The 24,855-nt window shown below is 47.4% G+C and overlaps 1 protein-coding gene across 1 annotated transcript; it reads right to left on the reverse strand.

The window, feature by feature from the left end:
- Positions 1 to 219: 219 nt before the first annotated feature.
- On the reverse strand, positions 220 to 24,855 carry urahb (urate (5-hydroxyiso-) hydrolase b). Its single transcript, XM_079810278.1, has 5 exons — positions 24,514 to 24,855; positions 21,415 to 21,475; positions 21,180 to 21,327; positions 707 to 842; positions 220 to 628 (listed from the first exon to the last, which is right to left on the reverse strand). Exons 3-5 carry the CDS (start codon positions 21,314 to 21,316, stop codon positions 539 to 541), a joined length of 363 nt encoding a protein of 120 aa, XP_079666404.1. The 5' UTR covers positions 21,317 to 21,327; positions 21,415 to 21,475; positions 24,514 to 24,855; the 3' UTR covers positions 220 to 538.

The raw sequence follows: 24,855 nt of genomic DNA on the forward strand, positions 1-24,855 counted from the left end.
CATAATTACAATCACCTGTTTCAAATCACATCATTATTTAACCATTTTACCTCATTACTAGCCCTAAATTGCTCCTGTCCCAACTTTTTTTGAAATGTGTTGCAGGTCTGAATGACAGGAAAGGATGCATATTTACAAATGACATGAAGTTGACCAGACAAAACATGAAATATTTTGTGTTCATATTGTCTGCAATGAAATACAAGTCAAAGTAAATTTAGAAATCACTTCTTTTTTTTTTTTTTTGCGTTTTCCATACTGTCCCAACTTTTTCTGATTTGGGGTTGTACAAAAATCTGTAAACACAGAATAATTACATCCCTGCTTTAAGTTCCACTGTGACCTAGTCATTTAAAAGAGTAATTTGAATATATCCAAACATTGACACAATTATATTAACGTTTTTATTTGAAGCACTTAAAAATCCTCATTTTCTGTCATTTAAAAGAATATTGCAGAACACAGGCTGTCGTTCAGATGATTGCTCTGGGGTGTTGAGGTGTCGGGCTGATTTTAGGATGTGCGGGGTCTGAGCTCTCTAGCTTCCTCTGTAGGTGCTGTATGAGTATCTGCTCACCAGCAGCGGCACATGGAAGCTCTGATCGCCATCACTTACAGTAAACACAATCTGAATGAAGAAGAATAAACACATTAACATTTACTCTGTGCAGATTCAATCCGTTCACTATCAGTCTTTCCCACAAACCTCAACGTATGGGTAAAAGCTGGACTGTCCCAAACTCTCCCAGTACTGGCCCGTCTCGAAGCGGATCTTGTACATTCCTGGAGTGAAGGCCTCGCTGGTTATCAGGCCTGGACAGCGTCCGTCCTCATTGGTGTTTCTGGAATAATCAGTGACACAGTTTTTAACATAACAACATATTTACAGGGTTTTTAAACCTCTCAAACTTTGACCCAAACAACTTTCAATGGTAACCGTTTTCAGAACACTGTGACAGTAATGTAAACATATTTTGGTTAGAGAGAAGACTTGACAAGTGATTCCACAGAGCTGAGTGTTAGCATTAGCATGCTAGCTAGGGTGACCAGATGCCCAGTCCTGGTTTTTGGTGTCCCGTCCCGACTGAACCTGTCACTGTCCCTGGAAATATCCAGAAATATCCAAAAAACTTTTGAAAAATGTATAAAAATTTTAATTATTGTATACATATTCAAAGTTTGTAAATATTAAAATGTTAAATACAATTAGAAAATTTGTTTGTTTACATTTTTAGAATATACTGTTTTGGTCTTTGCTATTTGCAGTCGTTATTATTTAGTATTTTTCATAGTATAATTTTGCCATTTTTCAGTCTATTTTTAATGAGACCGAATAATTAATACTGATACCTTTTAATACTAAATGGATTTTAGGCATATTTATTGCCATTTTGGATTAATTTCTTTGCTGAGCTTGTCACTACACATTTTGGGATTACTTTCTCTATGTAGGATACAGGCAATGCCTGTTATTAGTTTATTTTTATAATTTGGCCAAAAGTATTAGACATTTACAAAAAGTTATATTAACAGATAGTCCCACCCCAAACTCACATGGTAAATGGTAAATGGACTGCATTTATATAACGCTTTTAACAGACCTACGGCCATCCAAAGTGCTTTTACATTTTGCCTCACATTCACCCATTCATACACTCATTCACACACTCATTCACACACAGACGGCGGTATCAGCCAAGCAAGGCGCCATCCAGCTCGTCGGGAGCAGCTGGGGTTAGATGTCTTGCACATGGACACCTCAACACCTGGTCAGGTGGAACCGGGGATCGAACCACCAAACTTCCAGTTTGTAGACAACCTACATGAACCACTGAGCCACTGCCGCCCCTATCATTGGTTGACCAAACAGATAGTCCCGCCCCAAACTCACATCACTGGCTGGCTAAACAGATAGTCCCGCCCTAAACTCACATCACTGGCTGGCTAAACAGATAGTCCCGCCCCAAACTCACATCACTGGCTGGATAAACAGATAGTCCCGCCCCAAACTCACATCACTTGCTGGATAAACAGATAGTCCGGCCCCAAACTCACATCACTGGCTGGCTAAACAGATAGTCCCGCCCTAAACTCACATCACTGGCTGGCTAAACAGATAGTCCCGCCCCAAACTCACATCACTTGCTGGCTAAACAGATAGTCCCGCCCGAAACTCACATCACTGGCTGGCTAAACAGATAGTCCCGCCCTAAACTCACATCACTGGTTGGATAAACAGATAGTCCCACCCCAAACTCACATCCCTGGCTGGCTAAACAGATAGTCCCGCCCCAAACTCACATCACTGGCTGGCTAAACAGATAGTCCCACCCCAAACTCACATCACTGGCTGACTAAACAAATAGTCCCGCCCCAAACTCACATCACTGGCTGGCTAAACAGATAGTCCCGCCCCAAACTCACATCACTGGCTGGCTAAACAGATAGTCCCACCCCAAACTCACATCACTGGTTGGATAAATAGATAGTCCCACCCCAAACTCACATCACTGGCTGGCTAAACAGATAGTCCCGCCCCAAACTCACATCACTGGTTGGATAAAAGGATAGTCCCACCCCAAACTCACATCACTGGTTGGATAAACAGATAGTTCCGCCTCAAACTCACATCACTGGTTGGATAAACGGATAGTCCCACCCCAAACTCACATCACTGGTTGGATAAACGGATAGTCCCACCCCAAACTCACATAACTGGTTGGCTAAACAGATAGTTCCGCCCCAAACTCACATCACTGGTTGGCTAAACAGATAGTCCCGCCCCAAACTCACATCACTGGCTGGCTAAACAGATAGTAACGCCCCAAACTCACATCACTGGTTGGATAAACAGATAGTCCCGCCCCAAACTCACATCACTGGTTGGCTAAACAGATAGTCCCACCCCAAACTCACATCACTGGTTGGATAAACAGATAGTCCCACCCCAAACTCACATCACTGGTTGGCTAAAAAGATAGTCCCACCCCAAACTCACATCACTGGCTGGCTAAACAGATAGTCCCGCCCCAAACTCACATCACTGGTTGGCTAAACAAATAGTCCCGCCCCAAACTCCCATCACTGGTTGGATAAACAGATAGTCCCGCCCCAAACTCACATCACTGGCTGGCTAAACAGATAGTCCCACCCCAAACTCACATCACTGGCTGGCTAAACAGATAGTCCCGCCCCAAACTCACATCACTGGTTGGCTAAACAGATAGTCCCGCCCTAAACTCACATCACTGGTTGGCTAAACAGATAGTCCCACCCCAAACTCACATCACTGGTTGGATAAACAGATAGTCCCGCCCCAAACTCACATCACTGGTTGGCTAAACAGATAGTCCCGCCCCAAACTCACATCACTGGTTGGATAAACAGATAGTCCCGCCCCAAACTCACATCACTGGTTGGCTAAACAGATAGTCCCACCCCAAACTCACATCACTGGTTGGATAAACAGATAGTCCCACCCCAAACTCACATCACTGGATGGCTAAACAGATAGTCCCGCCCCAAACTCACATCACTGGTTGGCTAAACAGACAGTCCCGCCCCAAACTCACATCATTGGTTGGCTAAACAGATAGTCCCACCCCAAACTCACATCACTGGTTGGATAAACAGATAGTCCCGCCCCAAACTCACATCACTGGTTGGATAAACAGATAGTCCCGCCCCAAACTCACATCACTGGCTGGCTAAACAGATAGTCCTGCCCCAAACTCACATCACTGGTTGGATAAACAGATAGTCCCGCCCCAAACTCACATCACTGGCTGGCTAAACAGATAGTCCCGCCCCAAACTCACATCACTGGTTGGCTAAAAAGATAGTCCCACCCCAAACTCACATCACTGGCTGGCTAAACAGATAGTCCCGCCCCAAACTCACATCACTGGTTGGCTAAACAAATAGTCCCGCCCCAAACTCCCATCACTGGTTGGCTAAAAAGATAGTCCCACCCCAAACTCACATCACTGGCTGGCTAAACAGATAGTCCCGCCCCAAACTCACATCACTGGTTGGCTAAACAAATAGTCCCGCCCCAAACTCCCATCACTGGTTGGATAAACAGATAGTCCCGCCCCAAACACACATCACTGGCTGGCTAAACAGATAGTCCCGCCCCAAACTCACATCTCTGGTTGGCTAAACAGATAGTCCCGCCCCAAACTCACATCACTGGCTGGATAAACAGATAGTCCCGCCCCAAACTCACATCACTTGCTGGATAAACAGATAGTCCGGCCCCAAACTCACATCACTGGCTGGCTAAACAGATAGTCCCGCCCTAAACTCACATCACTGGCTGGCTAAACAGATAGTCCCGCCCCAAACTCACATCACTTGCTGGCTAAACAGATAGTCCCGCCCTAAACTCACATCACTGGCTGGCTAAACAGATAGTCCCGCCCCAAACTCACATCACTTGCTGGCTAAACAGATAGTCCCACCCCAAACTCACATCACTGGCTGGCTAAACAGATAGTCCCGCCCTAAACTCACATCACTGGTTGGATAAACAGATAGTCCCGCCCCAAACTCACATCTCTGGTTGGCTAAACACATAGTCCCGGCCCAAACTCACATCACTGGTTGGCTAAACAGATAGTCCCGGCCCAAACTCACATCACTGGCTGGCTAAACAGATAGCCCAGCCCCAAACTCACATCACTGGCTGGCTAAACAGATAGTCCCGCCCCAAACTCACATCACTGGTTGGCTAAACAGATAGTCCCGCCCCAAACTCACAACACTGGCTGGCTAAACAGATAGTCCCGCCCCAAACTCACATCACTGGCTGGCTAAACAGATAGTCCCGCCCCAAACTCACATCACTGGCTGGCTAAACAGATAGTCCCGCCCCAAACTCACATCCCTGGTTGGATAAACAGATAGTCTCGCCCCAAACTCACATCACAGGCTGGCTAAACAGATAGTCCCGCCCCAAACTCACATCACTGGTTGGCTAAACAGATAGTCCCGCCCCAAACTCACATCACTGGCTGGCTAAACAGATAGTCCCGCCCCAAACTCACATCACTGGCTGGCTAAACAGATAGTCCCACCCCAAACTCACATCACTGGTTGGTAAACAGATAGTCCCGTCCCAAACTCACATCACAGGCTGGCTAAACAGATAGTCCCGCCCCAAACTCACATCACTGGCTGGCTAAACAGATAGTCCCACCCCAAACTCACATCACTGGCTGGCTAAACATATAGTCCCGCCCCAAACTCACATCACTGGCTGGCTAAACAGATAGTCCCACCCCAAACTCACATCACTGGTAGGCTAAACAGATAGTCCCACCCCAAACTCACATCACTGGTTGGATAAACGGATAGTCCCACCCCAAACTCACATAACTGGTTGGCTAAACAGATAGTCCCACCCCAAACTCACATCACTGGCTGGCTAAACAGATAGTCCCGCCCCAAACTCACATCACTGGTTGGCTAAACAGATAGTCCCGCCCCAAACTCACATCACTGGTTGGCTAAACAGATAGTCCCACCCCAAACTCACATCACTGGTTGGATAAACAGATAGTCCCGCCCCAAACTCACATCACTGGTTGGCTAAACAGATAGTCCCGCCCCAAACTCACATCACTGGTTGGATAAACAGATAGTCCCGCCCCAAACTCACATCACTGGTTGGCTAAACAGATAGTCCCACCCCAAACTCACATCACTGGTTGGATAAACAGATAGTCCCACCCCAAACTCACATCACTGGATGGCTAAACAGATAGTCCCGCCCCAAACTCACATCACTGGTTGGCTAAACAGACAGTCCCGCCCCAAACTCACATCATTGGTTGGCTAAACAGATAGTCCCACCCCAAACTCACATCACTGGTTGGATAAACAGATAGTCCCGCCCCAAACTCACATCACTGGTTGGATAAACAGATAGTCCCGCCCCAAACTCACATCACTGGCTGGCTAAACAGATAGTCCCGCCCCAAACTCACATCACTGGTTGGATAAACAGATAGTCCCGCCCCAAACTCACATCACTGGCTGGCTAAACAGATAGTCCCGCCCGAAACTCACATCACTGGCTGGCTAAACAGATAGTCCCGCCCTAAACTCACATCACTGGTTGGATAAACAGATAGTCCCACCCCAAACTCACATCCCTGGCTGGCTAAACAGATAGTCCCGCCCCAAACTCACATCACTGGCTGGCTAAACAGATAGTCCCACCCCAAACTCACATCACTGGCTGACTAAACAAATAGTCCCGCCCCAAACTCACATCACTGGTTGGCTAAACAGATAGTCCCGGCCCAAACTCACATCACTGGCTGGCTAAACAGATAGCCCAGCCCCAAACTCACATCACTGGCTGGCTAAACAGATAGTCCCGCCCCAAACTCACATCACTGGTTGGCTAAACAGATAGTCCCGCCCCAAACTCACAACACTGGCTGGCTAAACAGATAGTCCCGCCCCAAACTCACATCACTGGCTGGCTAAACAGATAGTCCCGCCCCAAACTCACATCACTGGCTGGCTAAACAGATAGTCCCGCCCCAAACTCACATCCCTGGTTGGATAAACAGATAGTCTCGCCCCAAACTCACATCACAGGCTGGCTAAACAGATAGTCCCGCCCCAAACTCACATCACTGGTTGGCTAAACAGATAGTCCCGCCCCAAACTCACATCACTGGCTGGCTAAACAGATAGTCCCGCCCCAAACTCACATCACTGGCTGGCTAAACAGATAGTCCCACCCCAAACTCACATCACTGGTTGGTAAACAGATAGTCCCGTCCCAAACTCACATCACAGGCTGGCTAAACAGATAGTCCCGCCCCAAACTCACATCACTGGCTGGCTAAACAGATAGTCCCACCCCAAACTCACATCACTGGCTGGCTAAACATATAGTCCCGCCCCAAACTCACATCACTGGCTGGCTAAACAGATAGTCCCACCCCAAACTCACATCACTGGTTGGATAAACGGATAGTCCCACCCCAAACTCACATAACTGGTTGGCTAAACAGATAGTCCCACCCCAAACTCACATCACTGGCTGGCTAAACAGATAGTCCCGCCCCAAACTCACATCACTGGTTGGCTAAACAGATAGTCCCACCCCAAACTCACATCACTGGCTGGCTAAACAGATAGTCCCACCCCAAACTCACATCACTGGTTGGATAAACGGATAGTCCCACCCCAAACTCACATAACTGGTTGGCTAAACAGATAGTCCCACCCCAAACTCACATCACTGGCTGGCTAAACAGATAGTCCCGCCCCAAACTCACATCACTGGTTGGCTAAACAGATAGTCCCGCCCCAAACTCACATCACTGGTTGGCTAAACAGATAGTCCCACCCCAAACTCACATCACTGGTTGGATAAACAGATAGTCCCGCCCCAAACTCACATCACTGGTTGGCTAAACAGATAGTCCCGCCCCAAACTCACATCACTGGTTGGATAAACAGATAGTCCCGCCCCAAACTCACATCACTGGTTGGCTAAACAGATAGTCCCACCCCAAACTCACATCACTGGTTGGATAAACAGATAGTCCCACCCCAAACTCACATCACTGGATGGCTAAACAGATAGTCCCGCCCCAAACTCACATCACTGGTTGGCTAAACAGACAGTCCCGCCCCAAACTCACATCATTGGTTGGCTAAACAGATAGTCCCACCCCAAACTCACATCACTGGTTGGATAAACAGATAGTCCCGCCCCAAACTCACATCACTGGTTGGATAAACAGATAGTCCCGCCCCAAACTCACATCACTGGCTGGCTAAACAGATAGTCCCGCCCCAAACTCACATCACTGGTTGGATAAACAGATAGTCCCGCCCCAAACTCACATCACTGGCTGGCTAAACAGATAGTCCCGCCCGAAACTCACATCACTGGCTGGCTAAACAGATAGTCCCGCCCTAAACTCACATCACTGGTTGGATAAACAGATAGTCCCACCCCAAACTCACATCCCTGGCTGGCTAAACAGATAGTCCCGCCCCAAACTCACATCACTGGCTGGCTAAACAGATAGTCCCACCCCAAACTCACATCACTGGCTGACTAAACAAATAGTCCCGCCCCAAACTCACATCACTGGCTGGCTAAACAGATAGTCCCGCCCCAAACTCACATCACTGGCTGGCTAAACAGATAGTCCCACCCCAAACTCACATCACTGGTTGGATAAATAGATAGTCCCACCCCAAACTCACATCACTGGCTGGCTAAACAGATAGTCCCGCCCCAAACTCACATCACTGGTTGGATAAAAGGATAGTCCCACCCCAAACTCACATCACTGGTTGGATAAACAGATAGTTCCGCCTCAAACTCACATCACTGGTTGGATAAACGGATAGTCCCACCCCAAACTCACATCACTGGTTGGATAAACGGATAGTCCCACCCCAAACTCACATAACTGGTTGGCTAAACAGATAGTTCCGCCCCAAACTCACATCACTGGTTGGCTAAACAGATAGTCCCGCCCCAAACTCACATCACTGGCTGGCTAAACAGATAGTAACGCCCCAAACTCACATCACTGGTTGGATAAACAGATAGTCCCGCCCCAAACTCACATCACTGGTTGGCTAAACAGATAGTCCCACCCCAAACTCACATCACTGGTTGGATAAACAGATAGTCCCACCCCAAACTCACATCACTGGTTGGCTAAAAAGATAGTCCCACCCCAAACTCACATCACTGGCTGGCTAAACAGATAGTCCCGCCCCAAACTCACATCACTGGTTGGCTAAACAAATAGTCCCGCCCCAAACTCCCATCACTGGTTGGATAAACAGATAGTCCCGCCCCAAACTCACATCACTGGCTGGCTAAACAGATAGTCCCACCCCAAACTCACATCACTGGCTGGCTAAACAGATAGTCCCGCCCCAAACTCACATCACTGGTTGGCTAAACAGATAGTCCCGCCCTAAACTCACATCACTGGTTGGCTAAACAGATAGTCCCACCCCAAACTCACATCACTGGTTGGATAAACAGATAGTCCCGCCCCAAACTCACATCACTGGTTGGCTAAACAGATAGTCCCGCCCCAAACTCACATCACTGGTTGGATAAACAGATAGTCCCGCCCCAAACTCACATCACTGGTTGGCTAAACAGATAGTCCCACCCCAAACTCACATCACTGGTTGGATAAACAGATAGTCCCACCCCAAACTCACATCACTGGATGGCTAAACAGATAGTCCCGCCCCAAACTCACATCACTGGTTGGCTAAACAGACAGTCCCGCCCCAAACTCACATCATTGGTTGGCTAAACAGATAGTCCCACCCCAAACTCACATCACTGGTTGGATAAACAGATAGTCCCGCCCCAAACTCACATCACTGGTTGGATAAACAGATAGTCCCGCCCCAAACTCACATCACTGGCTGGCTAAACAGATAGTCCTGCCCCAAACTCACATCACTGGTTGGATAAACAGATAGTCCCGCCCCAAACTCACATCACTGGCTGGCTAAACAGATAGTCCCGCCCCAAACTCACATCACTGGTTGGCTAAAAAGATAGTCCCACCCCAAACTCACATCACTGGCTGGCTAAACAGATAGTCCCGCCCCAAACTCACATCACTGGTTGGCTAAACAAATAGTCCCGCCCCAAACTCCCATCACTGGTTGGCTAAAAAGATAGTCCCACCCCAAACTCACATCACTGGCTGGCTAAACAGATAGTCCCGCCCCAAACTCACATCACTGGTTGGCTAAACAAATAGTCCCGCCCCAAACTCCCATCACTGGTTGGATAAACAGATAGTCCCGCCCCAAACTCACATCACTGGCTGGCTAAACAGATAGTCCCGCCCCAAACTCATATCTCTGGTTGGCTAAACAGATAGTCCCGCCCCAAACTCACATCACTGGCTGGATAAACAGATAGTCCCGCCCCAAACTCACATCACTTGCTGGATAAACAGATAGTCCGGCCCCAAACTCACATCACTGGCTGGCTAAACAGATAGTCCCGCCCTAAACTCACATCACTGGCTGGCTAAACAGATAGTCCCGCCCCAAACTCACATCACTTGCTGGCTAAACAGATAGTCCCGCCCTAAACTCACATCACTGGCTGGCTAAACAGATAGTCCCGCCCCAAACTCACATCACTTGCTGGCTAAACAGATAGTCCCACCCCAAACTCACATCACTGGCTGGCTAAACAGATAGTCCCGCCCTAAACTCACATCACTGGTTGGATAAACAGATAGTCCCGCCCCAAACTCACATCTCTGGTTGGCTAAACACATAGTCCCGGCCCAAACTCACATCACTGGTTGGCTAAACAGATAGTCCCGGCCCAAACTCACATCACTGGCTGGCTAAACAGATAGCCCAGCCCCAAACTCACATCACTGGCTGGCTAAACAGATAGTCCCGCCCCAAACTCACATCACTGGTTGGCTAAACAGATAGTCCCGCCCCAAACTCACAACACTGGCTGGCTAAACAGATAGTCCCGCCCCAAACTCACATCACTGGCTGGCTAAACAGATAGTCCCGCCCCAAACTCACATCACTGGCTGGCTAAACAGATAGTCCCGCCCCAAACTCACATCCCTGGTTGGATAAACAGATAGTCTCGCCCCAAACTCACATCACAGGCTGGCTAAACAGATAGTCCCGCCCCAAACTCACATCACTGGTTGGCTAAACAGATAGTCCCGCCCCAAACTCACATCACTGGCTGGCTAAACAGATAGTCCCGCCCCAAACTCACATCACTGGCTGGCTAAACAGATAGTCCCACCCCAAACTCACATCACTGGTTGGTAAATAGATAGTCCCGTCCCAAACTCACATCACAGGCTGGCTAAACAGATAGTCCCGCCCCAAACTCACATCACTGGCTGGCTAAACAAATAGTCCCACCCCAAACTCACATCACTGGCTGGCTAAACATATAGTCCCGCCCCAAACTCACATCACTGGCTGGCTAAACAGATAGTCCCACCCCAAACTCACATCACTGGTAGGCTAAACAGATAGTCCCACCCCAAACTCACATCACTGGTTGGATAAACGGATAGTCCCACCCCAAACTCACATAACTGGTTGGCTAAACAGATAGTCCCACCCCAAACTCACATCACTGGCTGGCTAAACAGATAGTCCCGCCCCAAACTCACATCACTGGTTGGCTAAACAGATAGTCCCGCCCCAAACTCACATCACTGGTTGGCTAAACAGATAGTCCCACCCCAAACTCACATCACTGGTTGGATAAACAGATAGTCCCGCCCCAAACTCACATCACTGGTTGGCTAAACAGATAGTCCCGCCCCAAACTCACATCACTGGTTGGATAAACAGATAGTCCCGCCCCAAACTCACATCACTGGTTGGCTAAACAGATAGTCCCACCCCAAACTCACATCACTGGTTGGATAAACAGATAGTCCCACCCCAAACTCACATCACTGGATGGCTAAACAGATAGTCCCGCCCCAAACTCACATCACTGGTTGGCTAAACAGACAGTCCCGCCCCAAACTCACATCATTGGTTGGCTAAACAGATAGTCCCACCCCAAACTCACATCACTGGTTGGATAAACAGATAGTCCCGCCCCAAACTCACATCACTGGTTGGATAAACAGATAGTCCCGCCCCAAACTCACATCACTGGCTGGCTAAACAGATAGTCCCGCCCCAAACTCACATCACTGGTTGGATAAACAGATAGTCCCGCCCCAAACTCACATCACTGGCTGGCTAAACAGATAGTCCCGCCCGAAACTCACATCACTGGCTGGCTAAACAGATAGTCCCGCCCTAAACTCACATCACTGGTTGGATAAACAGATAGTCCCACCCCAAACTCACATCACAGGCTGGCTAAACAGATAGTCCCGCCCCAAACTCACATCACTGGCTGGCTAAACAGATAGTCCCACCCCAAACTCACATCACTGGCTGACTAAACAAATAGTCCCGCCCCAAACTCACATCACTGGCTGGCTAAACAGATAGTCCCGCCCCAAACTCACATCACTGGCTGGCTAAACAGATAGTCCCACCCCAAACTCACATCACTGGTTGGATAAATAGATAGTCCCACCCCAAACTCACATCACTGGCTGGCTAAACAGATAGTCCCGCCCCAAACTCACATCACTGGTTGGATAAAAGGATAGTCCCACCCCAAACTCACATCACTGGTTGGATAAACAGATAGTTCCGCCTCAAACTCACATCACTGGTTGGATAAACGGATAGTCCCACCCCAAACTCACATCACTGGTTGGATAAACGGATAGTCCCACCCCAAACTCACATAACTGGTTGGCTAAACAGATAGTTCCGCCCCAAACTCACATCACTGGTTGGCTAAACAGATAGTCCCGCCCCAAACTCACATCACTGGCTGGCTAAACAGATAGTAACGCCCCAAACTCACATCACTGGTTGGATAAACAGATAGTCCCGCCCCAAACTCACATCACTGGTTGGCTAAACAGATAGTCCCACCCCAAACTCACATCACTGGTTGGATAAACAGATAGTCCCACCCCAAACTCACATCACTGGTTGGCTAAAAAGATAGTCCCACCCCAAACTCACATCACTGGCTGGCTAAACAGATAGTCCCGCCCCAAACTCACATCACTGGTTGGCTAAACAAATAGTCCCGCCCCAAACTCCCATCACTGGTTGGATAAACAGATAGTCCCGCCCCAAACTCACATCACTGGCTGGCTAAACAGATAGTCCCACCCCAAACTCACATCACTGGCTGGCTAAACAGATAGTCCCGCCCCAAACTCACATCACTGGTTGGCTAAACAGATAGTCCCGCCCTAAACTCACATCACTGGTTGGCTAAACAGATAGTCCCACCCCAAACTCACATCACTGGTTGGATAAACAGATAGTCCCGCCCCAAACTCACATCACTGGTTGGCTAAACAGATAGTCCCGCCCCAAACTCACATCACTGGTTGGATAAACAGATAGTCCCGCCCCAAACTCACATCACTGGTTGGCTAAACAGATAGTCCCACCCCAAACTCACATCACTGGTTGGATAAACAGATAGTCCCACCCCAAACTCACATCACTGGATGGCTAAACAGATAGTCCCGCCCCAAACTCACATCACTGGTTGGCTAAACAGACAGTCCCGCCCCAAACTCACATCATTGGTTGGCTAAACAGATAGTCCCACCCCAAACTCACATCACTGGTTGGATAAACAGATAGTCCCGCCCCAAACTCACATCACTGGTTGGATAAACAGATAGTCCCGCCCCAAACTCACATCACTGGCTGGCTAAACAGATAGTCCTGCCCCAAACTCACATCACTGGTTGGATAAACAGATAGTCCCGCCCCAAACTCACATCACTGGCTGGCTAAACAGATAGTCCCGCCCCAAACTCACATCACTGGTTGGCTAAAAAGATAGTCCCACCCCAAACTCACATCACTGGCTGGCTAAACAGATAGTCCCGCCCCAAACTCACATCACTGGTTGGCTAAACAAATAGTCCCGCCCCAAACTCCCATCACTGGTTGGCTAAAAAGATAGTCCCACCCCAAACTCACATCACTGGCTGGCTAAACAGATAGTCCCGCCCCAAACTCACATCACTGGTTGGCTAAACAAATAGTCCCGCCCCAAACTCCCATCACTGGTTGGATAAACAGATAGTCCCGCCCCAAACTCACATCACTGGCTGGCTAAACAGATAGTCCCGCCCCAAACTCATATCTCTGGTTGGCTAAACAGATAGTCCCGCCCCAAACTCACATCACTGGCTGGATAAACAGATAGTCCCGCCCCAAACTCACATCACTTGCTGGATAAACAGATAGTCCGGCCCCAAACTCACATCACTGGCTGGCTAAACAGATAGTCCCGCCCTAAACTCACATCACTGGCTGGCTAAACAGATAGTCCCGCCCCAAACTCACATCACTTGCTGGCTAAACAGATAGTCCCGCCCTAAACTCACATCACTGGCTGGCTAAACAGATAGTCCCGCCCCAAACTCACATCACTTGCTGGCTAAACAGATAGTCCCACCCCAAACTCACATCACTGGCTGGCTAAACAGATAGTCCCGCCCTAAACTCACATCACTGGTTGGATAAACAGATAGTCCCGCCCCAAACTCACATCTCTGGTTGGCTAAACACATAGTCCCGGCCCAAACTCACATCACTGGTTGGCTAAACAGATAGTCCCGGCCCAAACTCACATCACTGGCTGGCTAAACAGATAGCCCAGCCCCAAACTCACATCACTGGCTGGCTAAACAGATAGTCCCGCCCCAAACTCACATCACTGGTTGGCTAAACAGATAGTCCCGCCCCAAACTCACAACACTGGCTGGCTAAACAGATAGTCCCGCCCCAAACTCACATCACTGGCTGGCTAAACAGATAGTCCCGCCCCAAACTCACATCACTGGCTGGCTAAACAGATAGTCCCGCCCCAAACTCACATCCCTGGTTGGATAAACAGATAGTCTCGCCCCAAACTCACATCACAGGCTGGCTAAACAGATAGTCCCGCCCCAAACTCACATCACTGGTTGGCTAAACAGATAGTCCCGCCCCAAACTCACATCACTGGCTGGCTAAACAGATAGTCCCGCCCCAAACTCACATCACTGGCTGGCTAAACAGATAGTCCCACCCCAAACTCACATCACTGGTTGGTAAATAGATAGTCCCGTCCCAAACTCACATCACAGGCTGGCTAAACAGATAGTCCCGCCCCAAACTCACATCACTGGCTGGCTAAACAAATAGTCCCACCCCAAACTCACATCACTGGCTGGCTAAACATATAGTCCCGCCCCAAACTCACATCACTGGCTGGCTAAACAGATAGTCCCACCCCAAACTCACATCACTGGTAGGCTAAACAGATAGTCCCACCCCAAACTCACATCACTGGTTGGATAAACGGATAGTCCCACCCCAAACTCACATAACTGGTTGGCTAAACAGATAGTCCCACCCCAAACTCACATCACTGGCTGGCTAAACAGATAGTCCCGCCCCAAACTCACATCACTGGTTGGCTAAACAGATAGTCCCGCCCCAAACTCACATCACTGGTTGGCTAAACAGATAGTCCCACCCCAAACTCACATCACTGGTTGGATAAACAGATAGTCCCGCCCCAAACTCACATCACTGGTTGGCTAAACAGATAGTCCCGCCCCAAACTCACATCACTGGTTGGATAAACAGATAGTCCCGCCCCAAACTCACATCACTGGTTGGATAAACAGAGAGTCCCGCCCCAAACTCACATCACTGGTTGGCTAAACAGATAGTCCCGCCCCAAACTCACATCACTGGTTGGCTAAACAGATAGTCCCGCCCCAAACTCACATCACTGGTTGGCTAAACAGATAGTCCCACCCCAAACTCACATCACTGGTTGGATAAACAGATAGTCCCACCCCAAACTCACATCACTGGATGGCTAAACAGATAGTCCCGCCCCAAACTCACATCACTGGTTGGCTAAACAGACAGTCCCGCCCCAAACTCACATCATTGGTTGGCTAAACAGATAGTCCCACCCCAAACTCACATCACTGGTTGGATAAACAGATAGTCCCGCCCCAAACTCACATCACTGGTTGGATAAACAGATAGTCCCGCCCCAAACTCACATCACTGGCTGGCTAAACAGATAGTCCCGCCCCAAACTCACATCACTGGTTGGATAAACAGATAGTCCCGCCCCAAACTCACATCACTGGCTGGCTAAACAGATAGTCCCGCCCCAAACTCACATCACTGGCTGGCTAAACAGATAGTCCCGCCCCAAACTCACATCACTGGCTGGCTAAACAGATAGTCCCGCCCCAAACTCACATCACTGGCTGGCTAAACAGATAGTCCCGCCCCAAACTCACATCACTGGTTGGATAAACAGATAGTTCCGCCCCAAACTCACATCACTGGTTGGCTACACAGATAGTCCCGCCCCAAACTCACATCACTGGCTGGCTAAACAGATAGTCCCACCCCAAACTCACATCACTGGTCGGGAAACAGATAGTCCCGCCCCAAACTCACATCACAGGCTGGCTAAACAGATAGTCCCGCCCCAAACTCACATCACTGGCTGGCTAAACAGATAGTCCCACCCCAAACTCACATCACTGGCTGGCTAAACATATAGTCCCGCCCCAAACTCACATCACTGGCTGGCTAAACAGATAGTCCCACCCCAAACTCACATCACTGGCTGGCTAAACATATAGTCCCGCCCCAAACTCACATCACTGGCTGGCTAAACAGATAGTCCCACCCCAAACTCACATCACTGGTAGGCTAAACAGATAGTCCCGCCCCAAACTCACATCACTGGCTGGCTAAACAGATAGTCCCACCCCAAACTCACATCACTGGTTGGATAAACAGATAGTCCCACCCCAAACTCACATCACTGGCTGGCTAAACAGATAGTCCCGCCCCAAACTCACATCACTGGCTGGCTAAACAGATAGTCCCGCCCCAAACTCACATCACTGGTTGGATAAACAGATAGTCCCGCCCCAAACTCACATCACTGGTTGGCTAAACAGATAGTCCCGCCCCAAACTCACATCACTGGTTGGATAAACAGAGAGTCCCGCCCCAAACTCACATCACTTGTTGGCTAAACAGATAGTCCCGCCCCAAACTCACATCACTGGCTGGCTAAACAGATAGTCCCGCCCCAAACTCACATCACTGGTTGGATAAACGGATAGTCCCACCCCAAACTCACATAACTGGTTGGCTAAACAGAGAGTCCCACCCCAAACTCACATCACTGGTTGGCTAAACAGATAGTCCCGCCCCAAACTTACATCACTGGTTGGCAAACAGATAGTCCCGCCCCAAACTCACATCACTGGTTGGATAAACAGATAGTCCCGCCCCAAACTCACATCACTGGCTGGCTAAACAGATAGTCCCACCCCAAACTCACATCACTGGCTGGCTAAACATATAGTCCCGCCCCAAACTCACATCACTGGCTGGCTAAACAGATAGTCCCACTCCAAACTCACATCACTGTTAGGCTAAACAGATAGTCCCGCCCCAAACTCACATCACTGGCTGGCTAAACAGATAGTCCCGCCCCAAACTCACATCACTGGCTGGCTAAACAGATAGTCCCGCCCCAAACTCACATCACTGGTTGGATAAACGGATAGTCCCACCCCAAACTCACATAACTGGTTGGCTAAACAGATAGTCCCACCCCAAACTCACATCACTGGTGGGATAAACAGATAGTCCCGCCCCAAACTCACATCACTGGTGGGATAAACAGATAGTCCCGCCCCAAACTCACATCACTGGTTGGATAAACAGAGAGTCCCGCCCCAAACTCACATCACTGGTTGGCTAAACAGATAGTCCCGCCCCAAACTCACATCACTGGCAGGCTAAACAGATAGTCCCACCCCAAACTCACATAACTGGTTGGCTAAACAGATAGTCCCACCCCAAACTCACATCACTGGTTGGCTAAACAGATAGTCCCGCCCCAAACTCACATCACTGGTTGGATAAACAGAGAGTCCCGCCCCAAACTCACATCACTGGTTGGCTAAACAGATAGTCCCGCCCCAAACTCACATCACTGGTTGGCTAAACAGATAGTCCCGCCCTAAACTCACATCACTGGTTGGATAAACAGATAGTCCCGCCCTAAACTCACATCACTGGCTGGCTAAACAGATAGTCCCGCCCTAAACTCACATCACTGGTTGGATAAACAGATAGTCCCGCCCTAAACTCACATCACTGGCTGGCTAAACAGATAGTCCCGCCCCAAACTCACATCACTGGTTGGCTAAACAGATAGTCCCGCCCTAAACTCACATCACTGGTTGGCTAAACAGATAGTCCCGCCCTAAACTCACATCCCTGGTTGGCTAAACAGATAGTCCCGCCCCAAACTCACATCACTGGTTGGCTAAACAGATAGTCCCGCCCCAAACTTACATCACTGGTTGGCTAAACAGATAGTCCCGCCCCAAACTCACATCACTGGCTGGCTAAACAGATAGTCCCGCCCCAAACTCACATCACTGGTTGGCTAAACAGATAGTCCCGCCCCAAACTCACATCACTGGTTGGCTAAACAGATAGTCCCGCCCTAAACTCACATCACTGGTTGGATAAACAGATAGTCCCGCCCTAAACTCACATCACTGGCTGGCTAAACAGATAGTCCCGCCCCAAACTCACATCACTGGTTGGCTAAACAGATAGTCCCGCCCTAAACTCACATCACTGGTTGGCTAAACAGATAGTCCCGCCCTAAACTCACATCCCTGGTTGGCTAAACAGATAGTCCCGCCCTAAACTCACATCACTTGCTGGCTAAACAGATAGTCCCGCCCCAAACTCACATCACTGGCTGGCTAAACAGATAGTCCCGCCCCAAACTCACATCACTGGTTGGCTAAACAGATAGTCCCGCCCCAAACTCACATCACTGGTTGGCTAAACAGATAGTTCCGCCCCAAACTCACATCACTGGTTGGATAAACAGATAGTCCCGCCCTAAACTCACATCACTGGTTGGCTAAACAGATAGTCCCGCCCCAAACTCACATCACTGGCTGGCTAAACAGATAGTCCCGCCCCAAACTCACATCACTGGCTGGCTAAACAGATAGTCCCGCCCCAAACTCACATCACTGGTTGGCTAAACAGATAGTCCCGCCCTAAACTCACATCACTGGTTGGCTAAACAGATAGTCCCGCCCTAAACTCACATCACTTGCTGGCTAAACAGATAGTCCCGCCCTAAACTCACATCACTGGCTGGCTAAACAGATAGTCCCGCCCCAAACTCACATCACTGGTTGGCTAAACAGATAGTCCCGCCCTAAACTCACATCACTGGTTGGCTAAACAGATAGTCCCGCCCCAAACTCACATCACTGGCTGGCTAAACAGATAGTCCCGCCCTAAACTCACATCCCTGGTTGGCTAAACAGATAGTCCCGCCCTAAACTCACATCCCTGGTTGGCTAAACAGATAGTCCCGCCCTAAACTCACATCACTGGCTGGCTAAACAGATAGTCCCGCCCCAAACTCACATCACTGGTTGGCTAAACAGATAGTCCCGCCCCAAACTCACATCACTGGTTGGCTAAACAGATAGTCCCGCCCTAAACTCACATCACTGGTTGGCTAAACAGATAGTCCCGCCCTAAACTCACATCACTGGCTGGCTAAACAGATAGTCCCGCCCCAAACTCACATCCCTGGTTGGCTAAACAGATAGTCCCGCCCTAAACTCACATCACTGGTTGGATAAACAGATAGTCCCGCCCTAAACTCACATAACTGGTTGGCTAAACAGATAGTCCCACCCCAAACTCACATCACTGGTTGGCTAAACAGATAGTCCCGCCCCAAACTCACATCACTGGTTGGATAAACAGAGAGTCCCGCCCCAAACTCACATCACTGGTTGGCTAAACAGATAGTCCCGCCCTAAACTCACATCACTGGTTGGATAAACAGATAGTCCCGCCCTAAACTCACATAACTGGTTGGCTAAACAGATAGTCCCACCCCAAACTCACATCACTGGTTGGCTAAACAGATAGTCCCGCCCCAAACTCACATCACTGGTTGGATAAACAGAGAGTCCCGCCCCAAACTCACATCACTGGTTGGCTAAACAGATAGTCCCGCCCTAAACTCACATCACTGGCTGGCTAAACAGATAGTCCCGCCCTAAACTCACATCACTGGCTGGCTAAACAGATAGTCCCGCCCCAAACTCACATCACTGGCTGGCTAAACAGATAGTCCCGCCCCAAACTCACATCACTGGTTGGCTAAACAGATAGTCCCGCCCCAAACTCACATCACTGGTTGGCTAAACAGATAGTCCCGCCCTAAACTCACATCACTGGTTGGATAAACAGATAGTCCCGCCCCAAACTCACATCACTGGTTGGATAAACAGATAGTCCCGCCCCAAACTAACATCACTGGTTGGATAAACAGATAGTCCCGCCCCAAACTCACATCACTGGTTGGATAAACAGATAGTCCCGCCCTAAACTCACATCACTGGTTGGCTAAACAGATAGTCCCGCCCCAAACTAACATCACTGGTTGGATAAACAGATAGTCCCGCCCCAAACTCACATCACTTGTTGGCTAAACAGATAGTCCCACCCCAAACTCACATCACCGGTTGGATAAAGGAAGAGTTAGTGGAGGAAATTTCAAAGATGCGCAGCAGAAGTGGCAGGTCTGGATGGTATAGGCTGTGAATTGTATAAGGAATGGCGCGCTGTGTTACTTGAACCTGTGCTTGATATGTTTACTCACTCATTTAACACTGGGGAGCTTCCTGAATCTCTGAGACAATCTTTCTCTTATACTGACAAAAGCTAAACCTCCTGAAGCCTGCTCTTCATACGGACCCATTTCTCTGTTCTCATTGGAAACAACAACACCAGACGTCTTCTTAATATTACACAAACCTTTAAACAACATGATTGATGGGTTGGTGCTATTTCTTGATGCGGAGAAAGCATCTGACCGCATTGAGTGGTCATATTTATTTTTTGTTTTGGATAAATGTAATTTTGGTATCAGATGGGTTACGGTGTTATATGAAGAACCCAAAGCTTTTGTTCAGCTCCAGATCAGCAGGACAGCTCCTCTTTACACAGAGGGACTAGACAGGGCTGTCACCCCTGCGGTTTGCAAACTGATGAGAGGCATCATTAAACAGCCCTTCATGCAGACGATGTGCTCGTTTTCATTCAGGACCAGCTCTTCTTAATATTATTAATACTTTCAGTACTTTCTCAGGATATAAAAAAGTCTGAGGCTTGCCTGTTGGTGCCATGAAAACAATGCCAAAATCTTTTAGTCTTTTAAAGGTCCCCTGGGGGATTTATATATTTGGGTATCTTTGTAAGCCCTGTATTCAAAAATGTGTACAAAGACAACTTTAGCCCCTTGCTTAGTAAAACTAGAGAAGATTTAAATCAATCTCCTGGTTAGGCAGAGTGGCTCTTATAAAGCTCCTGTACCCTATCCTGTTCTTTACGGCTGGCTTTAAACATGGAAAAGCACTTGAAGATGACACGCGTGGACTCACCCGATGGTTACGAGGCTCCAGATGGTCATGCGGGGGTCCAGGCGGTGTAGACTGAGGGCCATGCGTGCCGCTGGGACCCCGTCCCCGGTGTTCAGCACATGTGTGGTGAGGGGACTGCTGCCTTTCTCTGAAGCCATCGCTCTGAGCCCTACAGGACAATCAGCCGTCACAGTCAATACAGGACATCTCAGACGGGACGCCTCCACATCTGCACCTGGAGATGCTGAGCTCTTACCTGTGATGAAGTCCGTGTCATCCGGCTGTGTGTGGCCGTATATATGAGGATGAGCTCGTCACTGTTTGATCAGATTCAGTGAGTTAATCAGCGCGAGCACACACACACACACACACACACACACACACACACACACACACACACACACACACACACACACACACACACACACACACACACACACACACACACACACACACACACACACACACACGAGGGGTTAATGTTTAAACAAACCTTTACAATATAAGAGCGATTCCACTGAAGGGGTCACATCTCTGACCCCGGGACACTGTGTGTTTACATTTGCATGAAAATTAACTCTAAAATACATTTTATTATCAAGCAAAGTGTCCTGAATATTAATCTAACATTAAGAATATATCCTTTAAAACATTAATAAAAACTACTGAGAACACTGAACACCAGCATTTGTTACATGTCCCGTGATCTAAACCTAAACTTTATCATGAAATATAATCATTAAAATCTTTTTTTTCATTGTTGTGACTCCATATGCCATCTATGCTAAAATAAAATCATAAGAAACCCATAATATGTAATATAAAATACACATGTTAGTCCTGTCCCCCTCACATTGCCCGCTCCAGAGCCATAGAGAGAGAGAGTTGCGACAACTCCATAGACTCCAATGGAACGTTTTTTTTTACAGCAATGGCGGCTCGCGGAGACTCTCAATAGTTCCCGGAAGTAGCAGCCGCGCCATAGAGAACAGCAGAACAGACCGTTTGTGATGCACTTTTAAAAGGTAAGACGTTTAATCAGTAAGATTTTAAATGATCAGCACATTTTAATCAAAATAACTTGTACATTAAAGCCTGCTTGTGTAGATTATTCATCATTAAAAAAATATATATTTTAAAAACAACATCGCTGTAACTACATACTCATGCTACATACACATGTCGATGTGTAATAAAATTATTGAAAATCAATGCATTTATTGACTATTAATTACCAAAAAGCGCAGTTCTGTCACTGTGACTATCAATTTGAATTGCCCGTCAAAGCACTTCCTGGAACTATTTGAGGTCTACATGAATCACGTGACTATCAAGCGTTTTGAACTTCCGTTGTCGCAACTCTCTCTCTCTCTATGGCTCTGGCCCGCTCTAAACTCTTGGAACAGGACACATTTCAAACAGGAAGTTCATCATCAGGATCTCAGGACCAAACGTAAATCTCTCATTTTTATTTCTGTATATTTGATGAAATTGTAACTGTGACTAAGAAGGTCACCGTACTGTCCTGCTACCTAAATGATTTCTTAGGTTATTTGCTTATTAAAAAAATTCGGTAAGTCACTATGATTCGCTCAGTGTGCTCATGCTGTTAGCATGTACGTCATGTGACATGCGTTTGCTCATTTTTATCTTAAAGGTCCCATGGCATGGATTTTTTATTTTATTTTATAATGTTTCCTGGTGTAGTTATATTGTTAGTATGGTTTTTATATTGAAAAAATTGTATATTGTTTTTTCATTTTTTCTATACTGATGTTTGCCCTCTGGCTGAATGCCCTGTTTCAAGGGGCGTGTCTGCTGTGAGACTTCAGTGTAAACGCCCACTGTTGTGATTGGCTGACATCTTTGCATTTGAAATGAGTGTTAGATTATGTGGCGGAGGAGGCGTGGTTTAGCGAGATCTGCAAGCGCTGAGAGAGAGAGAGAGAGAGAGAGAGAGAGAGAGAGACGGGCCGCATGTGGACCAGAGAGACGGAGAGCTGGAGCAAGATAGCTGAGAAAGTGATATTGTACAAACATGTTACATTTTTAAACCTTTTTGAATCAGAGTACGAAGCAGTCATTGGAAAAATTAAGTGGTTAAAAAATATTGTTATTGGCAATTATGTGAACCTATTCTCTCTCTCTCTCTCTCTCTCTCTCTCTCTCTCTCTCTCTCTCTCTCTCTCTATATATATATATATATATAGCATTTATTTAGTCTACTTCCTTTATACATGAGTTTTATTTGTTCACAAACAGGAAAAATGTCCACATTCACAATACAAAATGTTATCTTTATTGGTTTGAGTTACTAGGAGTATGCAATGGAACAGACTGTTGTCATGTATTTCATTTACTGTAAGATAATGGTGGCAAAACATTTTGCAACACAGTGCTTTCCCTCACTTTCACCAGCAGAGGTCCTCGTCGAGCTCTGGTTGAGTAATGAACCTTTTTCTGATACAATTGAGCTGAAAGCTTCACTTCGCCATCACTACTCATATATGAGACATAACAGGAGTGAGTCCTCTGGTCTGTTGATCTAATAGTGTGGATATTAGTTGATATAATAATATTCAGCTGAGTTATGAGTTTTACAGTTGAAATGACTTCAATTGTAGACATTTAGGATTATTTTTACAGTGAGTCAGTCCACCACAAAGTGACTTAGACGTTTTGTCCTCGTCTTTCGTAGAAGGAGAGAACCCATATTCTCTCTCTCTCTCTCTCTCTCTCTCACACACACACACACACACACACACACACACACACACACACACACACACACACACACACACACACACACACACACACACACACACACACGTGTTCATTCCTGTTACTAAATTTTAAAATAAAGTTAAACCACTGTTTTTATTAGTTTTGTTTGGTCTATCATTTATTCAATTGTTTAATAAATTAAATGATGAAACAAATTTTTTTCATTTTAAAGAAGACCGAAGCAACACGTTTGTGTTTTATTAAAATAGCTACACCTTGTCTTCATATAATGTTTTTTTTAGTCACAAATATTAATTATTTTAAACATATAACCAAATATTTCTTTAAAATAATCACTTTTTAAGGGAAAACGGAGGAATTAATGGACATGTTTTTAAAGGCACATGAGTTTTGGCAACAGGACTGAGAAAACATCTTCAGCTTAGAAACCTTATAATGAACTAAAGTTACCTGAGATTGAGCAATACACATGTTAAAGAGTTACTAGAGTTATTGGATTCAGTGTTGAAAAATAGATTTGAAGAGTTACAACACGCAAATGTCCCGCATTCGGTGGAATAATGGCCCATAAAGCACAAAACAACACTAGATTGTGAATCTGCACTCCTACCTTTAATCGTTTAGACGCGAGCGGTGGAGATCCTGAGGGCAGATAGACTTTGAGCTCTAGTTTGGTTTGGTTCTTTAGACAGTAAAGGGGAAAACATGAAGGTTAGCGAGTCACTCTGACAAAAGGTCCTTGCACACTGACTATATTAATACGTGTTCTATATTTAACTCGCAAAACAATACAACATGTGTCGAGCAGTGAGGATGAGGTTTCCGTCCTCTCCATTCTTTAAAAGTGAAAAAGGAAACATTGGGTCCATCCAATAGCGACACTCGAGTACATGTTAAACTGTTCAACTCTCTCTCTGTGTGTGTGTGTGTGTGTGTGTGTGTGTGTGTGTGT

The sequence above is a fragment of the Gobio gobio genome (genome assembly GCF_949357685.1).
Source record: "Gobio gobio genome assembly, chromosome: 25".
Classification (NCBI taxonomy): Eukaryota; Metazoa; Chordata; class Actinopteri; order Cypriniformes; family Gobionidae; genus Gobio; species Gobio gobio.